The 24,910-nt window shown below is 41.0% G+C and overlaps 2 protein-coding genes and 1 long non-coding RNA gene across 3 annotated transcripts in view; 1 reads left to right on the top strand and 2 right to left on the bottom strand.

Annotated features, from left to right (window-relative positions):
* LOC109849632 lies at positions 583-1,159 on the bottom strand. Its single transcript, XR_002249187.1, has 2 exons — positions 1,020-1,159; positions 583-921 (listed from the first exon to the last, which is right to left on the bottom strand). It is a non-coding gene; the product is annotated as an uncharacterized LOC109849632 (long non-coding RNA).
* Positions 711-4,029, top strand: LOC109849631 (protein PIN-LIKES 7-like). The gene is made up of 10 exons (XM_020419485.1): positions 711-950; positions 1,036-1,115; positions 1,206-1,330; positions 1,948-2,069; positions 2,163-2,285; positions 2,379-2,498; positions 2,986-3,086; positions 3,167-3,219; positions 3,293-3,478; positions 3,557-4,029. The coding sequence occupies exons 1-10, from the start codon at positions 735-737 to the stop codon at positions 3,679-3,681; spliced, it is 1,251 nt and encodes a 416-aa protein (XP_020275074.1). The 5' UTR covers positions 711-734; the 3' UTR covers positions 3,682-4,029.
* The window catches only part of LOC109847506 (glutamate receptor 3.1-like), an 8,904-nt gene continuing 1,246 nt past the window's right edge, over positions 17,253-24,910 (bottom strand). Inside the window, 5 exon segments of the mRNA XM_020416734.1 lie at positions 17,253-17,957; positions 19,102-19,508; positions 20,192-20,223; positions 23,124-23,401; positions 23,890-24,910. The exon segment at positions 23,890-24,910 is cut by the window's right edge and continues 18 nt beyond it. Coding sequence (XP_020272323.1) covers positions 17,553-17,957; positions 19,102-19,508; positions 20,192-20,223; positions 23,124-23,401; positions 23,890-24,910 — 2,143 coding nt within the window. The 3' untranslated portion in view covers positions 17,253-17,552.

Genomic DNA, 24,910 nt, shown 5'->3' with positions numbered 1-24,910 from the left:
ATTATGATTGGGCAAAACTTCACTGGAGGCCTTCCATGTATTGTTCAAATATCATCTATCTAGGTTTTTTTTTTTTATATCTAGAAGTGATCAATTGAGATCTCTAGCGTTATATACGCATCAATTAAACTATGTAGTTTTACAAAATTTCCACTAAATTTTGCTCACCAAGACACAACTTGTAATGTCATTCTCTTTAGCAAACTGGATGCTCTCCACGTCACTGACACGTAAGCAGGCTTTGACAAATGTTTCATGAAGGAACATGCGCTAAAAAGTCTGCTGTCTGCCTCTTCTTCCGTCTATGAATTTGAGATGGTCATACCAATTGTGGCAGCGTGACAAGTGCTGACATCATGATTACTTGAACCCAGTACAAACTATGTGGGCCCTGCTTTCCAGAGCACGTGCTTGTGATTTCGGCCCTCCTTTTCCTTAAATTTGATTAAATTATCGTAGACACCAACATCAACCGGGAACTCTATTGACTCTCCTCCTAAGTTCTTATCAATAATTCCGTTACGCTGAAAGATAATTTAGTTGATACTGACAGCCTTGACACAGAAAAAAAAAAGAAGAAGAAAAAAAAAACTGAAAATCTATAATTATTGATTTAACCTCCTCGATTATATGTTTACTGCATCTACACAATGGAGAAACCACCTCCTCAATTATAATCGTTTGTTATTTAACATATCATTATAATTTGTCTTCTTTCTTGAGTGAAATTGAAAATGAAACAGTTTGAAAGAAATTTAGTGCTAAATTGTATCAGATTTAATCTTCTCAAGCCCATAAACTTCGATAGAAGAAGAATGGCATTTTGGTCTCTATTTCTCGTTGCGTCGACGCCAAGCATACAAGTTCTCCTCATCGGCCTCCTTGGCGCTTACCTCGCCAGCGGACACAGCAACATTCTCACTGCAAGCACAAGAAAAGATATGAACAAGGTTTGTGTGCAATATACTTCATAATTATGCATCAACACGTAATAATTTATGATATGTATATATTCTTACACTACATATTCTACAGATTGTATTTGCAGTCTTCACTCCATCTCTCATGTTTGCGAACCTAGCAAAGTCCGTGACTCTTGAAGATATCATATCCTGGTGAGAACCCGAAACCCTGTAAATTATCGGGCTAATATTAATTTTGTGGAATTTGGTGGATCATTTCGTGTTTTGTTATTGTTTTTTCAGGTGGTTTATGCCGGTAAATATTGCGATTACTTTCGTTGTTGGAGGAGTTCTTGGATGGATTGTAGTGAAGATATTGAAACCAGAGAGACATCTTGAGGGTCTAGTCATGGCTACTTGCTCTGCAGGTTTGTTGTAATTTGGAAACGAACAATAAATCTTATTTATGACCCTGTACAATTGCTTACTTTGTGTTAACCGGTACCTTGAGGTATATATAGTTTACTTACACAAGTGACCCTTGAATCTGACAGTAGTTTAACAATTTTTTTTTTTTGTTGAATTGGAGTTATGATTGGATGTTGGTTAGAATTAGCTCATGAATTAAACTTAGGGTCATCGCATAGAACATTAATTAAAATTTCATTGTTATAACCCTAATACCAACTCTAATAGTCTGTAATTTTAGCTCCAACCCTAACCAACATCTAACAATAACTCCACATAAGCAAAAAAACTGTCGTCACGCATAAAGTCACTCGTTTAATTACAGTCAGTAATTCCGGGCTATTTCCATAGACACGCGAGCTCCAAGGTCACCCGTATAAGTACATCATACCTTACCGAAATGTGATTAGTCCTTGATCTTATTTGGTCTCGTTAATGAAATGTGTCCAACTGAATCAGGAAAACCCAGAAACCCTATTTTACTCCACAATTCCGTGTGAAGAAAATTTCCAAGCTACAAAGTTCGTTATCCTCAGCTAAAATAAACTTGCCTAAGGATATATTTCTCTCTTGACAGGAAATCTTGGCAACCTTCTGTTGATCATTGTCCCTGCAGTTTGTAGTGAAGAAGGAAACCCTTTTGGAGATCGAAACAGTTGCAGCATTGACAGTTTTTCCTATGTATCCTTCTCGATGGCGGTATAATTATCTCTTCGATTTCTCTTAACCTCATGCAACCTCAAAACATTCTCAAAGTTCTAAGTAAATGGTGATCTTTTGTTATTCCTGCAGCTTGGGGGGTTCTTCATATGGACACATTCCTTTAGTCTCATAAAGAAAGACAGCAAAACATATCATGACGCACTTCTTATGAATGGCAACGAGAATTCAGGGATAAATGATAAAGATCAAACTGTAACTTTCAATCCTTCATATTTTTCCAGAACCACTAGAGTTTGAATCTTTTTACTGATTAGTTTATGTAAATTGTTTGAATGTTTCGATCAGAAAGTTCCTCTGTTGTCCCATAGGACGTCAAGCGAAAACAAGCTGAGTTCATGGGAGAAGTTGAAAGGAACTCTACATCAAATTGCTGAGGAGCTAATGGCTCCACCAACTGTGGCAGCAGTGAGTTTTCATTAAAATCTCTTGAGGTTAAAATCTCTTGAGGTTGAATCTCTTACATAAAATTAGGGGTAAATTTCACAAAAACTCCTGATCGAAGGGTTTTGCAGAAAGCCTCCTGAACTTCTAAATTAGAGAAAACTATTGTGAACTCTTCAAATTATAGAAATTCAAGTTACAGAAAACTACCATTTGGAAATTGTCACAATACATTGACGGCACAGATAAGAAGTCTAAACTATCCTTATTATTATCTACCTAACCTAACCCAGAAAGAGGGTAACAAAGGGGAAATTTTGTTCATAACATGCACAATTTAAACTACTCTCCGACAGTTGCAGATTTTAGCTAAAAAAGTTCACGGTACTTTCTCTGATTAAGGAAGTTCAGTGGGTTTTGTGCAAAACCCCATATTTCAATCGATCTGTGAAATTTACCCCAAGTCAGAATAGAGTATTGATCAGTGGTATGTTAACTGTGTTGGTTTCAGTTTATTGGTTTCTTTGTTGGTGCCATAACTCCATTAAAATACCTAGTTATCGGAGACAATGCTCCTCTGAGAGTTATCCAAGACTCGGTTCAGTTACTAGGGTGAGAAAATGATCATCAATTTTAATAAGTCCTTACAAATCTTTTTCCAAAATATTGATCTTTAACCTCATTGTTCTCAGGGATGGAACGATACCCTGCATTACTCTCATCATGGGCGGTAACCTAACTCGAGGTAACCCTTTGCCTCATTCAAATACGATCCTAACAATGTAAGTTTTAGTGCTAACTCTCTACTGATGAAACAGGGTTTCGCAAGTCACTATTGAAACCTATGGCAATTATATCGATCATCTGTGCACGATATGTGATCCTTCCTCTTGTTGGCATTGCTGTAGTAAAAACAGCCTATGAGCTAGGTTTTCTACCACATGATCCATTGTACAGATATGTGCTAATGATTCAGTTCGCTGTCCCTCCAGCAATGAACATTGGTAGGATTTCAGTCAGTAGAAATAAAGGAATATTCTAGGGGTTTAGATAAATAGCTGAAACATTCGTAAATTATGCAGGAACGATGGCTCAACTATTGGATGTTGGTCAAGATGAATGCTCGGTGATCTTTCTGTGGACATATCTGGTTGCAGCTTTATCACTAACGGTGTGGTCAACAGTCTTCATGTCAATCTTGTCTTAGATTAGTAAAAAGAATCATTCTATTCTTTACAAAAGGTCTTCATGGCTCTGAATCAATATGATTTTTGGGCCTGCATAAATTTTGCAAATGTGCATGCAGAACTAGGAGGGGGTATTGATTGTAAGTAATTCATGGTTCTCTAGGGCAAAGGGTTAGAAGTGTCAATGCTGAAGATCAAAGTTTTTGTTAATTATAGGTGAATGCAACAAGATTTGTCATTCTTTTCTGTATGGACAGTCAATTTTGTTCAGGTAAGAGACGAAGATTCTATGTTTGCAGCAATTATGGTATGTAAGGAGAGATGGATGAAAATATGTATTTCAATCAATAGGAAACAGTATAACACAAACTTGCCTGTCAAGGCTGCCATGCTTATTAAGTTTATTAATTCCTCCAACATAATAGCATCAATTGGGCAACACTGCAATGAAGCACAGAGTCATCATTGGTGATCTAGCACAACTACAAATGCAAATCGAGTTTAATTTAGAATCCCAAACTAAAGTTTAGGTGCAACATGCAAGCTGTGAACTAAAGGCAAGCTTTGCTGAAAGACATGTACACTTAAATTTGTAAATGCTTACTCTTTTGCGGAAGCCGTAGTTGAAGAAAGTTATAGCATCTGCACATTTTTGTGTATCCAAGTGTTTGTGTCAAAAGTTGATGTTTTCATTGTCATCGAATCTATTACAACTTTGGTCATTACAATAAACTCAAATGAAAAAAAAACGATTTTTTTATAAGATCTCCTTTATACAATAAAAATAAAGATTACAACTCTTGTCAAACAGCGCAACGGACGTTTATCACCCGCTGCTTGCATGAGATCTTTGCATGTGTCGGGGACGTTAATATCCGTGGACCGCCGCGGATCAGATCCAGTTAGCAGAAGTTGGATAATCAATGCTCTCACTTCACGAAGGAAGTAATTGCAATAGCGGTGATTTTGACTAAGCAAAATCACAGCTTTTCTCGGGATTTAAGACCAAGCTTAAATCCGGAGGAATAGTGGACGGATCTCAGATCTCTCGAACTCCACTCTTTATGCACAGGAGATCGCCAAGATCTGCTAACCCTTACTGTAAATTCGTGGCTCCACCCTCCAATTCGGCAACACTTCGTCCTATTGATGTCCTCCTCAAAAAATGGAGGCCTTTGGCTCCTATTTATAGGCTTCGGATGTGGTTATTTGGACGAGACTGATGGATTTCTCTGTATCTTCAGTTAACAACCGCATAACCGCTGTATCAGATCAGTTGGAACACCCAAATCCGAAAGAATCCATAAAAGAACCGAAAAACAGAATTTTAGCCGAACAGTCACCCGTGGCTCGGCCTTGGCCGGGCCACCAAATGGTGGCTCGACCTGGGCCCAGCCACCAAATGGTGGCTTGGCCTTGTCCCAGCCACCAAATGGTGGTTTGACCTGAGCCCACCCAGCACAAAATGGTGGCTCGGCCTGGGCCCAGCCACCAAATGGTGGCTTGGCCTTGTCCCAGCCACCAAATGGTGGTTTGACCTGAGCCCCCACCAAATGGTGGCTCGGCCATGGCCCAGCCACCAATTGGTGGTTTGGCCGTCGAGCCACCCTTGGTGACCTGGCTATGGGCCGAACCACTGGTTCGATCGAGCCATTTCGATGCGACTCGACCGTCAGCGGCTTTCTTAGTCTTCTGGATTTCGACTTGTTCTGTTGTTACGGGTATTTCATCGATTCATTGATCTGTATGTTGTTTTGGTGGCTGATGAGCGTGCGGGCCACTTGATTTGCCGATTTGGTGGCTTGTAAGTACATGGGCCACTTGGAGGTGGCCGGTGAGTGCATAGGCTATTCGGTTCGCCGTTTCGCTTCATGTGTTCATCGGCATCGGATAATCCTCTTAGACTTAGATAGTGGCATTCATCACCTTCTCTCTGTCTCGAGCTGTGCGTGGATACCTATAGGTATTTTTAGACGCCTACAGATGCCCCCTCCAAAGTATTTCATGCTCATTCTTTTATGGAGGACTCTGGAATGCTTTGGATATGATAGTCTCCCGCCTTTAGTCGGTGTCAAAGGACCTGTGAACTGTTTTAATTCTTGACTTCCTCAACCTTCAATCTATCCAGTGCTTTGTCGAATAGATGAAGTTCTTCCGACGCTGGGTTTATTGTCTGACCATTGTCGAAGTCTTGAATCGGAATCGGTGAGTTAGTTTTGGCTCGTGTCATTGAGTTGACTTTAAACTGATTATCTTTGTCGCAACGCGTTGACCGGCGTTGACCTAGGGCTACGCGTTGCTCAGCGTTGGCCTTAGGGTTTTGTATCGATCAGCATTGACTTTTATCGCAACACGTTGACTGGCGTTAACACAATTTATACTCGTACGTTTGCTGGAGTATACACAGTTTACGTTCTTAAGGCATTGGAGCGTGGTGATCCAAAATTTTAGGCTGCAGGACCAACTATTAAAATTGTTTCGTCTGCAGATATGGATTTTATCCCGAGTCGTTGGATGCTCAAGTCACAAGACCAACTAATGGGGCTGGTGCGTCAGTGACTTTAGCATATATAGGATTTTTGGCAAACCCTCAGCCATCAACGGGTTTGATGAGCCTTTACCGGCTACTGTTTGAGTCGGGCTAGCATGCAGATTGTTTAAGTCCGTTCCGCATGTGACGTCATGCTAAAAGAGTTAACTCTTTTAGTGCTACGATATTGAATACGTAGACTTCGTCTTTCTCACGTGAAAAGACTAAACGACGACGCGTATTAGGCGTCGACTTTAAGGTTTTTGGCAAACCCTCAGCCTTCAACGGGTTTGATGTGCTTTTACCGATTACCGTTTGAATCGGGCTTGCATGCGGATTGTTTAAGTTCGTTCCGTATGTAACGTTATGCTAAAAATGTTAACTCTTTTAGTGCTTCGATATTGAATACGTAGACTTCGTCTTTCTCACGGGAATGGACTACCCGGCAACGCGTGTTAGACGCTGACTTATCCCTACTTAGACTTCAGGATAATAATCCCCAGACTCGGATTCTGATATCTTTTTCAATCGGTGAAAGACTAAACCGGCAACGCGTATCAGGCATTGACTTATCCCTACTCAGGATTCGGGATAAAATTCTCCATGCATAAAAGGTATGGATTTTTATTACTACGATGCTGAATACGTAGACTCGGTCGTTTTTACGGAAACGAACCACCCAGCAACGCGGGTTAAGCGCTGACTTATCCCTACTTAGACTTCGGGATAAAATTCCCCGTGTGTGTGAGGCACGAATTTTGGTGTTATTAATAACCTGCCACAATATCGAATATATGAGCTTTTGTCCTTTTTACGGTAAAAGACTGACCGGCAACGCGTGTTAGGCGTTGACTTATCCCTACTTAGACTTCGGGAGAAAATTCCCCATGCATAAAAGGCATAGATTTTTGTTGCTACGATGCTGAATACGTAGACTCGGCCGTTTTTACGGGAACGAACCACCCAGCAACGCGGGTTAAACGCTGACTTATCCCTACTTAGGCTTCGGGATAAAATGCCCCAGACTGGATTCTGGTGTCTTTTTCAATCGGTGAAAGACTAAACCGGCAACACGTGTTAGGTGTTGACTTATCCCTGCTCAGGATTCGGGATAAAATTCCCCGTGCGTGTGAGGCACGGATTTTGGTGTTATTAATAACAATCTGCTACAATATCAAATATATGGGCTTTTGTCCTTTTTACGGTAAAAGACTGTCCGACAACGCGTGTTAGGCGTTGAGTTATCCCTACTTAGGCTTCGGGATAAAATTCTCAGTGTGTGTGAGGCACGGATTTTGGTGTTATTAATAACAACCTGCCACAATATCAAATATGTAGGCTTTTGTTCTTTTTACGGTAAAAGACTGACCGACAACGCGTGTTAGGCGTTGACTTATCCCTACTTAGGCTTTGGGATAAAATTCCCCGTGTGTGTAAGGTACGGATTTTGGGAGTTAAAAAAGTAGTGTCTTCTTTGGGGGCAAAGACGAACCCGATGCGGGAGAGGAAGAATTTTATATTGTATCTCCCAAAAGCTGAAGAGGAAGAATTTTATATTCTATCTCCAGTTACAAAAAGAACCTCAAAGTGGGATCTCTACTTTAAGAATCCGGGAAGATGAAACTAAGAGTGGGATCTTCACTCCGAGAATTAAAAAGATTCGGATAATCCTAACCGTCGGAAGGTTTGATTATCGAACTAAAGATGGGTTTTTCGTTTATCGAAAATGAATTGTGATTTTGGCCCTAACTGTAAGAAGGTTTGACCAAGCAGGAGTTTGAGGTGATCCTAACTGTAGGAAGGTTTGATCACTCGATCTGAAAACGGGCCTTTCGTTCATTAAAGGAATCGAGAGGAAATTTGGCTGTGGTCCTAACTGTAGGAAAGTTTGACCAGATGGGAGGTTTGAGGCGATCCTAACTGTAGGAATGTTTGATCGCTCGATTTGTGGGCCTCTCGTTCATTGGAGGAATCGAGAGGGGATTTTGGTTGTGGCCCTAACTGTAGGAATGTTTGACCAAGTGGACAGTAGGAGTGAGAGTATAAATCACAGTGGGAGTGTTGACTTGTACAAATCACTCAGCAGGGATTCTTGGTGTTAAGTGATAAGGACTTAGCATGAAGGGGTTTGACAATTCGTCAAGGATTGATAGATCAAACTTCTAAGCATTATATCCGGACTCTAATCATGAAAGTGTTGAGTGCACGAACATAACGGAAGTTTGAATGGATTAAACAGGAAAGAATTTTATTGGTCCCACCGTCAATTAGTCTGATCTGTGGGGGATTCTGTGGTGGGAGACTGAGTCGTCAAACACCAATGAGAGTTTTGTGAGGGAAATTTGATCCAATGAAGTGATCGAACCTCATCTCAGCAAAAGAGTGTTCGGAAATCATAATAGGAGTTTAGTGTTTATCACTTTGTTCATAATGACCGGGTTATCCCTAAGAATATTACATTTAACATTCTTCTGGGAACTTCCCGTTACATGAATTATCCACCCCCAGCTTTCTTTGCAAAACTGGGTGTAATGAGGAGTATGTTATCCTCAGTCGCATGTTCGGGTTATCCTTAAGAATATAAGATTCTCTAGGAACTTCCCGTTACATAAATCATCCACCCCCAGCTTCCTTTGCAAAACCGGGTTTAACAATGTACTTAGTTGGATGACCGAGAAACAGTTTATACTCGTATACTTTTTGGAGTGTCAGAAGGAGCAGTTTATACTCTTATACTTGTCGGAGTCTTCATTCAACTTAATTGAGTGATATAACGCCGGCTTTAACCAATGTTTGGATGCTATTCTTGAGAGCAAAGCAATCCTTGGTGGGATGAAGGATCCTCTAGTGGTACGCACAGTACTTTGGATCCGCAGTATTATCAGCTTTTTCCTGATTTGCGATAGGTGGTAGCTTGATCTTGTTATTTTCAAGGAGGGATTCGAAGATGGCTGAAACATCTTCGTCCTTGAAAGAATACTCTTTTTGGAGTCTCGGGTCTGAAGTCTTTTGCTGCCTTCGGGATTGCTGTTGTGACGTTTGATTAGCACCAACAACAGCTACAGATGCTTTGCCCTTACCACTGGAGGCGAAGTTCGAGTTCGGAGGATTAGTCGTCGGTTGGCTCCTCTCGGCCTTCTTCCTTCGGAGGAAGCGTTCGGCCTGCTCTCCGCGCATCTTCAACTCTTTCCAAGTGTTGGACGGTGCGACTCCCATAACTTCCATTATCTCAATAGATAGGTTGTTATGACATGTCTGGAGGATGAAGTCCTTCGTGATCGGATCTCGACAGTTCATTGCTTTATTCCGGAAGCGCTTGACGAAGTCGTCGACTGTCTCGTCATCTTCTTGTTTCTCATCGAAAAGTGTCCTGATGGATACATCGTCGTCGTCATCAAAGAAATTGCCGAGGAATGAACTCTCCATATCGTCCCAGTTAATACTTTCGGGCTTGAGACGGCGGTACCAATCGAAGGTCGGCCCGTGAAGGGTACCAACAAATGACCGAACCATCAAAGCTTTATTGCCGGAGATCATGCCCAAGTGGGACTTGAAGTAGATCAAATGCCGAGTGGGCGAACCCTTCCCATCAAACGGTGTGAAGTTAATCAGGTTGAACTTCGCCGGATACGGGATCGAATCCCACTCTCTCGGATATGGACACGGAATACCGATCCTTTTCACCTCTCGAGCAGACATCAGAGCGTTGATTTTGCTCTCGAGATCTTTCATTTTCTCATCCTCGCTCGTATCAGGGCTTGGACGATTCTTAAGAGGAATAACGGGACCACCCCCAGTGTTGTCATTATTGGTAGGACCACCCCCAGCGTTTTGGTCAAGGGGAGGGTTCTCAGTATCGAGACGTTCATCCACATCTGAATCGCTACCTACTTGGTCGGCAAGGTTACGACGGCTGGATTCACCGAACTGATTGGACAGAGCCCGAATTTGTTGGTTATGCTCTTCCCTCATTCGTAGTATAGCCATTTCCATTTCGATCTTGAATGCCTATTTCTGTTTGGTTAGAGCATCCTCGAGAATTTTGGCGATTTGCTCGGTGTTGATCATGAATGCCTCGTGCGATTGTCCTGGACTAGACACCGTTTGGTCAGAAGCGACTACAGAGTTGGCATCTGATGCTTCATCATCGGAGGATAATCCCCTCTGCATTCTCAGATAATCTCTTTGTCTAATAATTCCTGATCACAACCGGGTTAGACGATGAGATATAAGCGGGTCAGAGCTAGAAAGTCGAATCGACTTTCCCTTATCAGCTATATTTATGGTGACTTCCGGGAGTTCGTCATCTTGAACAGCCGATCGCTTTTTACGGAGACGCTTTGGTCTGGACTTGGCCATTCCGTTAGAGATCCTCTTGAATACCGAGACCCTCTGCGGAGCGGTCTTAGGACAGCTACACGCTGATAATACTGCCCCGATAATGTTTGTGCACGAACAATGAGTCCGTTTCTCGGGTATTTCTCTTTCGAGATCTGTTCGTACCCTCAGCCCAATAGTACAACTCATCGGTCTGAAGACCGGAGTAACCTATCGCGTGTTGGCATGACTCCTCTGGTATAACACCGTTGTCTGACGAACACGTTTCCTTCTGAGAGCTTGCTGCCTTATTGGCGTTCTTAAGAGTCACGTGTTTGGAGCTACGCTTTTGGGAGCGCGAGCTTTTGACGGACTCTTGGTCTTCAATTCGCCGTCCGAGGCGATCAATTGCAAGGGTTTTCCCATTATACAAAGGTCCTGACTTGTTGCGAGGGCGTGTGCGACCCCCAGCTCGAGTGGTTGCTCGGGGTTCAGTCACCGGACCCAAGCGCTCTTTGATCGGAACTTTACCTCGATCCTCGTGCAAAGGACCCAGGCGATCCGTCATCCTTATCTTGAAACGGGACAAGTCTCCGTGGTCGTGAGGCTTCACCGGAAGTGCGGAATTCATCGGGATAGTAATAAAGGCCATCGGAAACCCAGACGGGACTGTAGGAAGTGAATCAGCAGTGAAACGGACCGAACAAGTCTGAGTTTTGCTCAAACCACCATTTGGTGGTTTGACTTTGGCCAAGCCACCATTTGGTGGTTTGATATTGGTCGAGCCACCATTTGGTGGTTTGACATTGGCCGAGCCACCATTTGGTGGTTTGAATTTGGCCGAGCCACCATTTGGTGGTTTGAATTTGGTCGAGCCACCATTTGGTTTTCTGGTTTTTTCGATGGCTTCGGGCACCGTTTGGGTTGTTTTTGATGCTGGTTTGGATTTTGGCCTCCAGACTCGGCGTGATCTTGGTGGCTTCTTGACCACTTCTTGCTTCATCATCTGCGCTTCTCGCACGAAAATTCGTGTGTGCGCAATTAAGGCGTGATGCTTCTGAATGCGCTCCTCGAGGGTTGAGCGGGTCCGTTTGACTTGGATCCATTCATTCGCTGCTGGTTCGGAGGAGAGGGCATCTGTTTGTCGCTGAGGAACTCGGTTCTTTCTGCGTTTCAGATCCGCCTCATAGCCGATCCCATCAACAGACTCCAAAGCTTTAGTAAATCGGCGCGCAAGTCGTTGGCGCGCAAGTCGTTGGCGCTGTCTTTGGCGTGCCCTCTTTGATAGGGTTGGCACGCTTTTAGCAATCGACTCCTTGATGGAGGAAAAGTCTAAATCTGTAGATCTGGACTCGTTGGAGGCCGGAGGGGTATTGCAAAGCGGTGTTACAACGACAACGGGAGCCTTGATCTTCCTTCGCTTGCGAGGGGCGGAAGATCTGGAGGAGGACGACAGATATTCCTTAAATTTTAATTGGTCGAACTCGTACTCGACCTCTTCGTAAACTGGAATCCGGATCCGCGGTTGCGGCACGACAGCTTCGGTAGCAAAACTGTTAGCTCCCACTGTGGTCGCCAACTTGTTTGTGTCAAAAATTAATGTTTTCATTGTCATCAAATCTATTATAACTTTGGTCATTACAATAAACTCAAATGAAAAGAAAAGCGATCTTTTTATAAGATCTTCTTTATACAATAAAAATAAAGATTACAACTCTTGTCAAATAGCGCAACGGACGTTTATCATCCGCTGCTTGCGTGGGATCTTTGCCTGTGCCGGGGACGTTAATATCCGTGGACCGCCACGGATCAGATCCGGTTAGCAAAAGTTGGATAATCAATGCTCTCACTTCACGAAGGAAGTAATTGCAATAGCGATGATTTTAACTAAGCAAAATCACGACTCTTCTCGGGATTTAAGACCAAGCTTAAATCCGGAGGAATAGGGAACGGGTCTCCGATCTCTCGAACTCCACTCTTTATGCACAGGAGATCGCCAAGATCTGCTAACCCTTACTGTAAATTCGTGGTTCCACTCTCCAATTCGACAACACTTCGTCCTATTGATGTCCTCCTCCAAAAATGGAGGTCTTTGGCTCCTATTTATAGGCTTCGGATGTGGTTATTTGGATGAGACTGATGGATTTCTCTGTATCTTCAGTTAACAACCGCACAACCGCTGTATCAGATCAGTTGGAACACCCAAATCCGAAAGAATCCATAAAAGAACCAAAAAACAGAATTTTGGCCGAACAGTCACCCGTGGCTCGGCCTTGGCCGGGCCACCAAATGGTGGCTCGGCCTTGTCTCAGCCACCAAATGGTGGCTCGGCCATGTCCCAGCCACCAAATGGTGGCTCGGCCTTGTCTCAGCCACCAAATGGTGGTTTGACCTGAGCCCAGCCACCGAATGGTGGCTCGGCCATGTCCCAGCCACCAAATGGTGGCTCGGCCTTGTCCCAGCCACCAAATGGTGGTTTGACCTGAGCCCAGCCACCGAATGGTGGCTCGGCCATGTCCCAGCCACCAAATGATGGCTCCAGCCTTCATCCTAGCTACCAAAGGTGGCTCGGCCATGGCCCAGCCACCAATTGGTGATTTGCCGTCGAGCACCCTTGGTGATCTGGCTATGGGCCGAACCACTGGTTCGGTCGAGCCGTTTCGATGCGACTCGACCGCCAGCGGCTTTTTTAGTCTTCCGGATTTCGACTTGTTCTGTCGTTACGGGTATTTCATCGATTCATTGATCTGTACGTTGTTTTGGTGGCTGATGAGCGTGCGGGTCACTTGATTTGCCGATTTGATGGCTTGTAAGTATACGGGCCACTTGGAGGTGGCCGGTGAGTGCATAGGCTATTCGGTTCGCTGTTTCGCTTCATGTGTTCATCAGCATCGGATAATCCTCTTAGACTTAGATAGTGGCATTCATCACCTTCTCTCTGTCTCGAGCTGTGCGTGGATACCTATAGGTATTTTTAGACGCCTACACCAAGCAGTTGGTATGTACAGTAGCTATATAACTGGAACTTCTTGCTGTCTTTTACTTGANTTTAGTATGAATGTTAAATAGACTGCTAGACGTTACATGTCTACTTTCTTTACACATGTCATATGTAATGAAATAAATTATCACTATCAGTCATTATCTGTTTTTTTGTCTAAAACGAGGTTTACATGGCATTACAAAAAAAAACTCATGATCCCTCCCTCAATCAGTATTATACTACTAACCATGTAACAATTACCATCAAACGAAAGTGAACAGAAAGTAAAGAAGTTGCATAAAAGCATGTCACTTTCATAACAAAGCCTTAGCTCTAACTGGTCTTCTTCCACTCCCCCTTTGTCAACTTATTACCTATAAGGTTATATAGTACTTACAGCAGTAATTACACAACTGATGACTTTAGCATGCCGACTTCCCTACAAAAAGATGTTTTTTTTCTAGAGAATAATGGCAATTTTCTTTTACAGAATGGACATGACATTAACAAACAGGGAATCTTCTGCATCCTTGTACCCAAACTTCCAAGCATGAGATCATTAGTGATGTAGTTACTTTACTTTATTCTGTCTCCTTTTTTTAGGCTAGTACAGTTAGACGGAGGCATTCATAAGCACACATAGACCACTTAAAAAATAGAGAGGCGCTACAGGCACACTCTAAGGCACACCACCAACCACACTCCCTCTCTCTCTACAGTGCAGGGGGTCCCACATGTGATTTTTTTAAAAAATCACATGTGGGACCCCCTGCACTGTAGAGAGAGAGGGAGTGTGGTTGGTGGTGTGCCTTAGAGTGTGCCTCTATCATTTCTTTAAAAAATATAAGATCCTAAATCGGCTGCAAAGTTGAAATGACTAACTTGATATCTAGAACACACAGATCACTTAAAAAATATAAGATAGGATTTACATAAAAAATATAAGATCCCTAATCGACTGCAAAGTTGAAATGACAAACTTCATATCTAGCACATGGAAAAGTAAAAAATGGATGTAATTGTGTATAACTTTAAACATCTATTGATTGGCAATTGTAACTTATACTTGAGTGAGAAATAAAGACATGCAAACATAAAGATGCAGTTATATACATACATATGAACTTATGAAGTTATATACATACATATGAAGAAACCGCGAGATGGAAGGATGTGATTTTTAAAAGAATGGATCGCAAGCTGGAAGTTTCTATCTATTAAATTACCTGGTGCAAAGATATAAAAATGCAGTAAAAATCATGATAAACTGACTGTGTTTACTTCCGAAGTTACATTTTAGAACAAATCCAGTTAGAATGACATCTGCTAAGGAATTGAATTTAGATTTGAGTACAGACTTTGTATTTAATGTTACTTTCAGAATCAATACCAGGTAACGGCTACATTCAAATTATCAGATTATTGTATGAAATTTAAGAGACAGGAGGCAACTAATTTTCACATAGAAGAGTTAAAAAGAGCTCATTTCTTTCACCTTCCCTCCGCCCAATTATTTTATGGTTGTTTCCCTCTTCGTCTTAGGGTATCACTTCTTGTTGTGTATTTCTTCAATGTTACAGAAAGCGCGCTGCCTAGTGCCTAGGCTGCGGGGGCCTAGGCTGATTTCTTTTCTTTTCTTTTTAATTTGGTGAAGAGGAGATTTTGCTGAAGGTTGGAGGAAGTGAAAGAGATGTTCGGAGTCAGTGGGGGAGACCAGTGAGGTTGGAGGATGTGGGGGTGCTACTGGAGGAAATCAGACTACGACCTAAGCTCTGCAGCCCGCTTAACAGCTCATTCTCTCCTAGGCTATCCCAAGATCTATGAGGGCACATAGACCGCTTTTTACAACTACGGATTTTTCTAATCAATTTCAGGTTGACTTCAATGCATGGTTTAGCTTTTCTCGAAACACATAGTCCCATCTGCAATAGTAATTGAGTCATGAGATTGAAATATTTCTCACTTTGTACTCCCCTTCAAAATCTTCATATGCAACCCTTCTTAATTAAGTAATATATATACCTTCCCATCCACGAGAGGGTTCCCAGCCATAACTCTCCCCACTGTGTATAGTAGTGTCTACTCTAAAATAAATAAGTTTTAATCTGCATTATACTTCTAATGACCACTTTTTAACCTACCGTAGCCTCTAGAAGCTAAAACTTTGTTCTGTTTTAGACTCTTAACTACCATCTATTGCGATACTTCAACAACTATATTTTGTCTTGAAAAGCATAATTTGGGTGCAACTTTATTTGGCATACCAAAAAGTTATTATTCCGAAAACTTCGTACTGCAGTGTCGTTTTAACTTCAATAGTAATAACAAAAGTGGTTTTTCAAAAATGGTGATGCCGAACTATGACAAAATGAATTCAAATGGAAGGAGTGGAGAGACAATAGGAGAGAATAGACGGTGTCATTTCTTTCTCTCCATTTCTAGGGGTTTGGAATTCCAAAAGTTTAACTGAAATTTCCCCAACTCTAGGTTCATCATTACCCCTGGGCTGCAGGCCTAAATTTGAAACACTCTATTTTGGTTCATAAGTAGGCCCTAAATCTCTAAGTTTTCGAGAGATTTTTTCTAAAGCATCATTTTTTTTTTGCATGCACAACCACATTTTGAACACTCCCAAGACTTCATTAATTCAAACTTGAGTACATAGCTCTAAATTCAACAAAATACCCATGGACGAGCTCGCTCAAGATGTTCGACTATTGAAACAAAATCTTGTTGCTTTCTCAATTTTTGGAGTCCTTAACCGGCAAAACCACAATTTCAGTTGATGTCTTAAAAAAAATCACAAATTTTACCAAACAAGCATCAATACCTGCATACTACAGTAATCGCTGAAGAACCATGCACGCCCAAAAATAGAAACAAAATCTTATTACCTCCTCAATCTATCACTTGTACCCAAAAACCCTAGCTCCAGCTCCATCCAACCCCGCCACCGTCATCTCTTTAGTTGGCGCCTAAAATTTTGGGGCGTAAGAGCACAAAGAAGAGATCTTTGTCATCAGGAAACCCTAATGGCTTGATTTCAAAAGGACTGCGGTTTCCAAGAATCGCAGGAGCGATGTCATCGGCAAGATACCGAGCTGCGGTTTAAGTGGTGATGTCTTTTTGTAAATTGAACCTCTACATGCATCTTATTTGCGTATCTGTGTCCTTCAAATTCTCACATTTGTCAAGTTATCGAGCACTGGCTAATGGATTCGGATCTTCTCCACTATAAAAAAGATAGTGGATGGATCACTACATAATCACAGCCATTGCTTATCTAGTTGATGGTTATGATTTTTTCTTTTAGTGCAAATTAGGAATGAGTACAATACACGGTGGTATGGTAAGTGTTAGATTTAGATTGTATCATAACCACCTACTAAATAATCAACGATGGTTTAAATCCCTGGCTAATTAACTTAAAAATATTATTTAAGATGGTTTAAATCTTTAAGATGTGACTAACACATCCATATGTTTAAGTAAATAAACTTCGTATTTTGGATCTATATGAGAAGATGGAGAACCGCGTGGGTTTTAAAGTAAATGTCGGTAAAGCTTTGGGTTTACAAGCAAAAAATAACCTGTTACAGTTTCTTCTGAGCATTACACAAACCATACGTTACAATTAGTTTTTGATCACAAATCGAGACCTGATCAACACTTGAGTTTTTGATCAACTATTTTTGCTACATCAATTAGGACTCAGGAATTACAACCCCCCTCAATCTACACCAAGATCATAAACAATAGAGTTTGATCAATTGAAGAATACATTAATTAACTTAGAATGAGAAAGTCTGTCCTTTAATTACTACACTTTTTGTCAGCATTCCTCGCGGTAATGTGAAATACGTCAAGACTTTGCAAGCCACAAAGGGTTTTCACATCCTTCCTACTTTCTGCAAGCTGAACTCTTATAACATACCAAAAGAGAAGGATTACAACCCTTCAAAAAAAAAAAAAAGTGGGGGTGGAGACTAGAAAACCTATATTATATTTACTTATTCGTATCAACTTTTTGCAATATTGCAAAAATGCCGAACAAACTAAAGCTAGCCTTCAACATCAATGCCATTCGCATCAACCCCCTTCTGCGCCTGCTTCCTCTTAGCCGTAGAATCTTCTGCCTTAGTGTCAACAAAAGAGAGGAAAGTATGAAGACTCGAGCCTCCCCTCCCAGAAGACTCCGGGGTCGGCGGAGGGACATGCTGCCTGAATTGCTTGAGCATGAGGACGAAGAAGATGAGGAGGGAGAAGAAGCATGCAAGACCGCATATCAGAAACAAGCCCCAGAAGCTGGAGAAGTGGAGCCTCTCCGAATCGAGCTCGTCGTTCTCAGAGTCGCAGGCTCTTTTTATCAGCCACTTGTCGTGGATCCTCTGCAGGTCGCCGTTCTCTGAGAGAGTGAGGATGGCAGTCGACATGTCCACTGCTAACTGGGAGTCCCGCGGGAATGCCTGGGATGCAGTCGAACAACATTGGCGAAATGAAAAATAAAGAAATTTAAGTTTAATATGCACGTGCCGAAGCAACTACCATCAAAGAGGTTTAAAATTTCTGGTGTGGGTCTGGTTTAGCAAGAGACGAGTTAGAATTTGGTGTTGATTGCACATAGACCCACTGTAGTATCGTTGCTTTGCACTTGCTGCCCCTGCAGTTTCATCGCTGCAGACGGACCCCCTGGGTTAAATTTTCTCTCTTTTACCCTCAGATAGACTCGCTAGTTTCAGCAACGAGCAGCACCTGCCAAAAACTTCACCGAGGGGAAAAAAATAAACTAAGCCAGGTGGTCTATCTATATGACAAGGAAACTACAGGGGTACTAAGTGCAAGACAGAGATACTACGGGGTTGGCCTATGTGCAATTAATGCTAGAATCAGCTATCATATTGCAAAGAGGACAGGGTAGACAAGGTGCCGAGTATGATTGGTCTTCAGGCTCTAGAATGAATCCTTTTGGACCCAGGATTAAAAGAGAATGGTTAAGAGGAGGAATGCTGTTTGCATAAAGAGTTCCTAAGTGAAGGACTGACTGTGTTTGAGAAAAAAAGATTTACTATAAAGGTTTTTCCCCCCACCCTCTTCATAAGATGGAATAAATTTTAATCCATGGATTTTTTTTTTAAAAGTTCGTCTTTATCTAGCAAGTCAACCCCAGTTAAACCATCTAGAAGGACTAACAAACACGTTGCAGACTAAAAATTTTATCGGCATAGTTTAAAACTCAAGGTGGAGACACATGATTTGATCCAGCAGTTTTGGGGTTTTGCTTGGTAGCAAATGTTTCACATCTACTACACTGGCATGACTCAATTCGAGTGTAAAATGTTGGTTCAAACACTACCTTTATTAGCTCGATCTGAGCTACCAAAGGGCTTGTTGGGAGTGCCGGGTACAGTTACAAGTCCAAGTATGGTCTGGTGTAACAAAGGCATCGAAATAGGATATCCAGAAAGAAGATGAGACATAAATGTTGTTAACTATGTTCTCATCGTTTAGATTTGGTTCATTATTTTGAGTTACAAGGTTCCAGGCATATTTATCCTAATTATCACGTGCAATACTAAAATACAGCGAAAAAATGGAAGGAAAATTACTTACAAAACCCCAGCCAGTTCTCGTGAACTCTTGGCCAACAATTGTGTATTTGCAATTAGTAGAGAGAAATAGATCGACATAAAGGCGCTCATCTACCACGGCAGCAACTCCTCCATTATCAGGACCAAGATCAAGGGCTCTCGCATAAGCTTCAGGAGAACCAAGTTTCCTCAGCCTGGATCTTTCTATGCCAAGTTCATAAACCATATAGTTTTCAGCAAAAGAACCTACTTGAAACCCTATAGGTTCTTTGCTAGCTATCAAGGAATCAATTCCTCGGATAGAAGATGAGAGTCTTTGCACAGTGAGAATTGAAGTTAGACTTGCTGTGTAGCTAGACTGGATTATTAATACCACAAAAAGCCATATTATCAACACCACACGCCCCAGAGTGCTCACTGTGTTCTCTCCTGGAAATAAATAAATATGAGTATCAGTCTCGAAAACCTTAATGTGTGACTTGAAGATATGGCTCATTTTTGATATTTGATACAATAAAGTTTACCCATTTTTCACTTTGATGCCTCAATGTATTCTTTTAACACTTTGATATCCCTAAGTTTCAACTCCATTCACTTTGATACCCCCATCCATATTTTTTTAGACTCTGTAAATTCGTAACACATGCAGGTCCATTTTACCCAGTGGCTAGGGATCTAAACAACCACATGATCCCAACAGTAGTGCACAAGGTAAGCACGTGATATAAATTTAGGAGAAAAACTAAAGAAATATGGACGGGGGTATAAAACAACAAAAACAACAAAAACAACAACAAAGTTTTTATCCCACGTATTTAGGATCGGCTACATAAAATACATTCTTCCATTCCATTTTAATATGGGTCATATCATCCATTAAGTTAAACATTATTATATTCTTCTTAATTGCTTCCAACCAAGTTCTCTTAGGTCCGCCTCTAGATCTTTTTGCCCCATTAACTATAATATTATCACCTTTCTTAACCGGTGCACTAAGAGGTCTCAAAGCGTTATGAAAGTACATTGGAGTGTCAATGTGAAAAATGAGTAAAGTTTAGAGTACCAAAGTGAAACTAAGCCAAAGCGTAATGAACAAGTTTAAATTCACTTACTATGAGAGAAAAACAAGGTTGAGAAGCTAAACCTGCAATACAGAGCATAGCAGAACTCAGAATGTAGAAATATATGACAATAACTTAATGACATCATAAAACATAAGCCTCAAAAGACCAAGTTCTATGATCAATCTGAATATAAACCATATCAACATTTGACCATTCAAAATTGTGTACTTTTAAGTCAAATCTAATTTGGTCCATATTGATATTTGTACCATACACAGAACACATTCGTAACAAACGCATAGAGATCAAGTCTTAAAACAACATTACTCTAATCAGTGATTGCATAAGAGATCATGTCTAGTATAAAAATGCATCTATAATGAAACTTAAGAGGCCACTAGTGAGCCAATATAAATTAGGACATGTTCAAGAATTGTCGGATAAAGTGAACTTCCAAAAAATTTAATGACAATAGACTTACAAATTTTGCTTTTGGTACTTCACAATTTGTGTAGACCTCGAAAATGGATAAATGTGACTCGGCTAAGTTTATCTGGAGAACTGATATTTGAAGCTGAAATGCAAAATCTTAGTAATGATGACTTGCCATGCACTGCGTTGCAATGTCCTTTAGGCGTCATGACTCTCCGCAGTGTACTGGTTTGGGATCTCATGCTGAAAGCATTCGAGCTAAAATATGGTTGGAGCTGAGATTTAATCCCACATCGAAAATAGACTAGAAATATAAGTTCATAACGGGTGATTGGGTTCAAGACCTAAAGGATTGTTGGAAAAGCAATGAGTGTAGAATGCAAGAGATGACTACCAAGGTAGAGAAACAGACAATACTATGCAAATTACACGCAAAAAACGAAAAGACCACACGTTTATAGCAGAGTTACTGCAAGTGTTGGCATCGTAGGCCCAGTAGGCATAAACTTCATTACCAGTTAATTTCAACTATTAACACACTGTATAAAATTTCATTAGAATATAACAAATTATAGTTCATTTCAGATCTAAACAAACTGTCTCCCACTGACCGAAATTATCATGTATAAATTAGGGTAATTGGATCCCAGAACATGCGCGCGCATACACGTGCACAGACGAACCTGCACGCACATGCGCATATGCACACACGCATAAAAGACACAACTAGGGTGCAAGCTGGGTCAGGCTGAGCTGAGCCTAGTCTATACTGTTAGAACCCCATTGGATTTAGAACCGTCATGCCTGTATCCAATCCGCATGTAAATGCTGGAAAGTGTTCTTAGTGTCAGGTTCGTTCTGGCATCCAGACTCCATTATTAATAAATGCAGTATCAACATGCAATATCAAACCAGATTCTTATCAAGTCTTAGTTGAGACTTGATTGTTGAGAGTACAATGGACCAATGTCTAATTTTCTATACCGAAACCATAATCAACAAATAAACATCTTTGAACCAAAATGTATGAGTTTCATATACAATTAAGAAGATGAGAAGAGAGTCAAGCATCGGGTATGTCAAATGACTATCTTTCAATCTTTAGCTAGGGAACAAGGGTGTAGAATTTTCAGGTTAGTGAGGAACAAATTATTTCTCAGCTTCTTTTTGGCCACTTTTTATAGAAACTGATATTTCAGTTTCCGGCAGCATATCTATTGCACATTGATCCATTTACAATCAAATATACCATTGAACTCTGCTCAGTGCATTACATACAAAACATGCAATTATAGAAGCAAGCTGCTGGACAAATTTTAAGCTTTGTTATGGCCATGTTAAATGAAGTTCTCGCCCTACACACGTCAAATACAATCTGAAACTCAAAAGCCTCACATGTAACAACAAATCTAGATTGTATCCCGTCATCTCATGATATAACAATCAATGTTGGGAAGCATGGCATGGGTCTGGATTAAAGTTGAAGACTTTAAGTTTCTAGAAGTGCCATAATTTCCAAATTAGTTTTGTTTGTTATCAAGTTTTGCATTGCCAATTAGAAAATTTGGATACTAGTGTTGGGTTGTAAAGGCCCATGATTGCGAAATGAACTTGGCTAATCTACTGGAGCCCAATTGACTCAAAAGGATTAGCCTTTAATTGAGCCATGAGTTCAAACATATAAAACCACATGGGCATCTAACTATTTTTCTATTGTAGAACTAAATACCATCATCGTCTCTGCTACATAAACTCGCACTCACTTCAACCTAATGGATGCAGGATATATCTTAACAAATGTCTACCTTCACTTGGATTCAATTGAATCGAACTCAAACCTAACGCTGCAATGCAGTGGCTAACCGAGATAATATCTCAACTTACCACTTCACAGACAATCAAAGTCAGACTGGAGCCAAGAGTACACGTGCATTAAAGAGAGCCCTAACTCATGTTTCACCAAGTTACACCACTGACACATGTGACTTCACACGCGCTCTGCCTTTACCCCTATCCCATGCAACAGAGCCTTGAAGTAAACAGAGCATGCAAAGGCCCATCGAATCATGGGCTCTGATACCAATCTGTTTGGTAGTAAAGGTCTATGAACAGGAGACAGACTAGGGTAAGCTCCTTGGACCCAATTGACGCAAAAGGATTAACCCTTAATTAAGTCATGAATGCAAGCATGTTTAACCATATATTCATGTAATAGTTTCTCCAGTGCGCTATATTCCATCTCATACCTTTATTACACAAAACCACACCTATACTGAATGGATGAGAGACACTCCTTAGCAATCAGTTATTGGTGTTTCATTTCTTTAGAAAGCTAAAAAGGTTGTTAGGAAGTTTCTTTTGGTAGAAAATTAGATATGCATCCTACCCATTCGCATAAGGCTTCCTCAATGCCACTTGTTTTATGAAATTGGATAAATAAGTTAGCACAAAAAAAGGTCTCTCGGAGTCTCAGTAAAGGATAAGCTTTTCTCTTTTCTAAATTGAGAGACCATTTTAAGGATATAACATAATTTTCTCGATATCTTACCAAAAGACGGTTACTACTTGCTTTTGTGGAGGGCCACGGAACTCATCATTAATCCTATGTTCCAGAATCCAGATGACAGATCCAACCACAAGAAAGAAAACGCCTGTGACACACCACATTTCCAGAGTAAATGGTTGCAAGAAAGCCCATGGATTTGAGGCTTGCCTCTTAACAGGTGCCAATATCACCAGACCAGACTCAGCATAGGGCTGTGTAAAATCTACATACTTTGTTCGATTTGTAGTGATCACTATATCACCAACAGCAGCATCATAGACCTAAAGACCAAATTCACAGATTAGCAACAAATCAAAACATTACAATTATAAAGAGTTGAGCTAGACTATTAATAGTAGTATCAAAGGAATGGAAACTACAGACCCAAATTTAAAATTGAAAACCCATTTTTTTTCATGGGGATGCAGTACACATGGACTACCTAGGAAATAAATTTTCCAACCATTTCGATGTATATTTAATCATGTATCTATGAGTAAAAGACTATTTGATTTTATAAAAATTCGGAAACGTTGAATTTGACAACACAAAACACATGATTAAGCCGTTGAAATTATCCAAATTCGAAACAGTTGATTTGCAATTGATCACATCCAGTGGTATAGATCTTCAATTTAGAAATCCAAATTTTAAACTTAGAACTATAGCATTCACATCTTGGACACAATCAATAGTAGCCTAGCTCAATTAACAAGCCTCAGATAAAAAGTTAAAAGGTAAAAGAACTGGTTTTTTTTTTCATACTCACATTGGATCCAACCAAATCTACCAGCTCATTGTAATCTGGGTTCTCACGACCATTACCATAAGCTACAAATTTATGAGGAACAGCATATGGCAGCAAATTGACAGCGGACAGAAACACATCAATGCAAAAGCCATCTACTGCTCCAGTACCTGGTGCTTTGGAAACAAAGTCTCGATAACTAACTCTATTGGGCACTATGATTCTTAACTGCTTCCCGTTATTAGGAAAAACCCATCCCCGAGGTATTGCAGTCGTTTCTCCTGGCCAAACTACACTACGAAGTTGCTGATTTACCGCGGAACGATTGGCTGGATTTTCGTACAGTGCCTCAGGAGTCGCAATAGACAAGCCAGTATAATTCGACCAAAATCCAACAATATGACTTCCACTGCCTATTACGTTAATGATATCATACGCAGGATGAATGAGGTATCCATTTGAATCAAACTGAACATGACCAGTCACGCCACTTAAATTTGTACTCCGAAGCTTATCAAGCAAAAGATCCCCGTCATCAAATATACTCATTGCATCTAAGTGAAGATGCCCTCCCTCCACCGCACGCAGTCTTGGATCACTCGAGAAGGAAATATTTCCACCGTCATTGAAGAAGGCATCCATTGCCCGAGCAATAACCCAGACGGTATCATAGGCATATAAACCATATGCGTTGAGCTGATAGTTTCCATCATTTCCTTCTTTAATTAACTTCTTCCACCTAGAGACCAAGGAAACCTTTGATTTCGAATCTGCTGTGTGTTGTCTCAGCGCAATAACACCTTGCATTGTGCTTGTGATCTCAGAACCGAGGTGTCCTAAAGGATCTAACGAAGCAGCTAGCCAATCTGTTGCTATCCAAACATACCCACTCATCAACATGTCATGATTGTGTGCCACAGAGAATATCGTCAGGCCTAATTCAGGATTGGCGTGTACCACAATAACACGAGACTCCATCAAAGCTACCTTTATCAATAGATCGGATACGTCGCTCACATTGGCCCCAGGTGCAATGGCGGCT

This window comes from Asparagus officinalis, chromosome 7, assembly GCF_001876935.1.
Source record: "Asparagus officinalis chromosome 7, Aspof.V1, whole genome shotgun sequence".
NCBI classification, from domain to species: domain Eukaryota; kingdom Viridiplantae; phylum Streptophyta; class Magnoliopsida; order Asparagales; family Asparagaceae; genus Asparagus; species Asparagus officinalis.
This window is presented reverse-complemented; position numbering and strand designations above follow the sequence as displayed.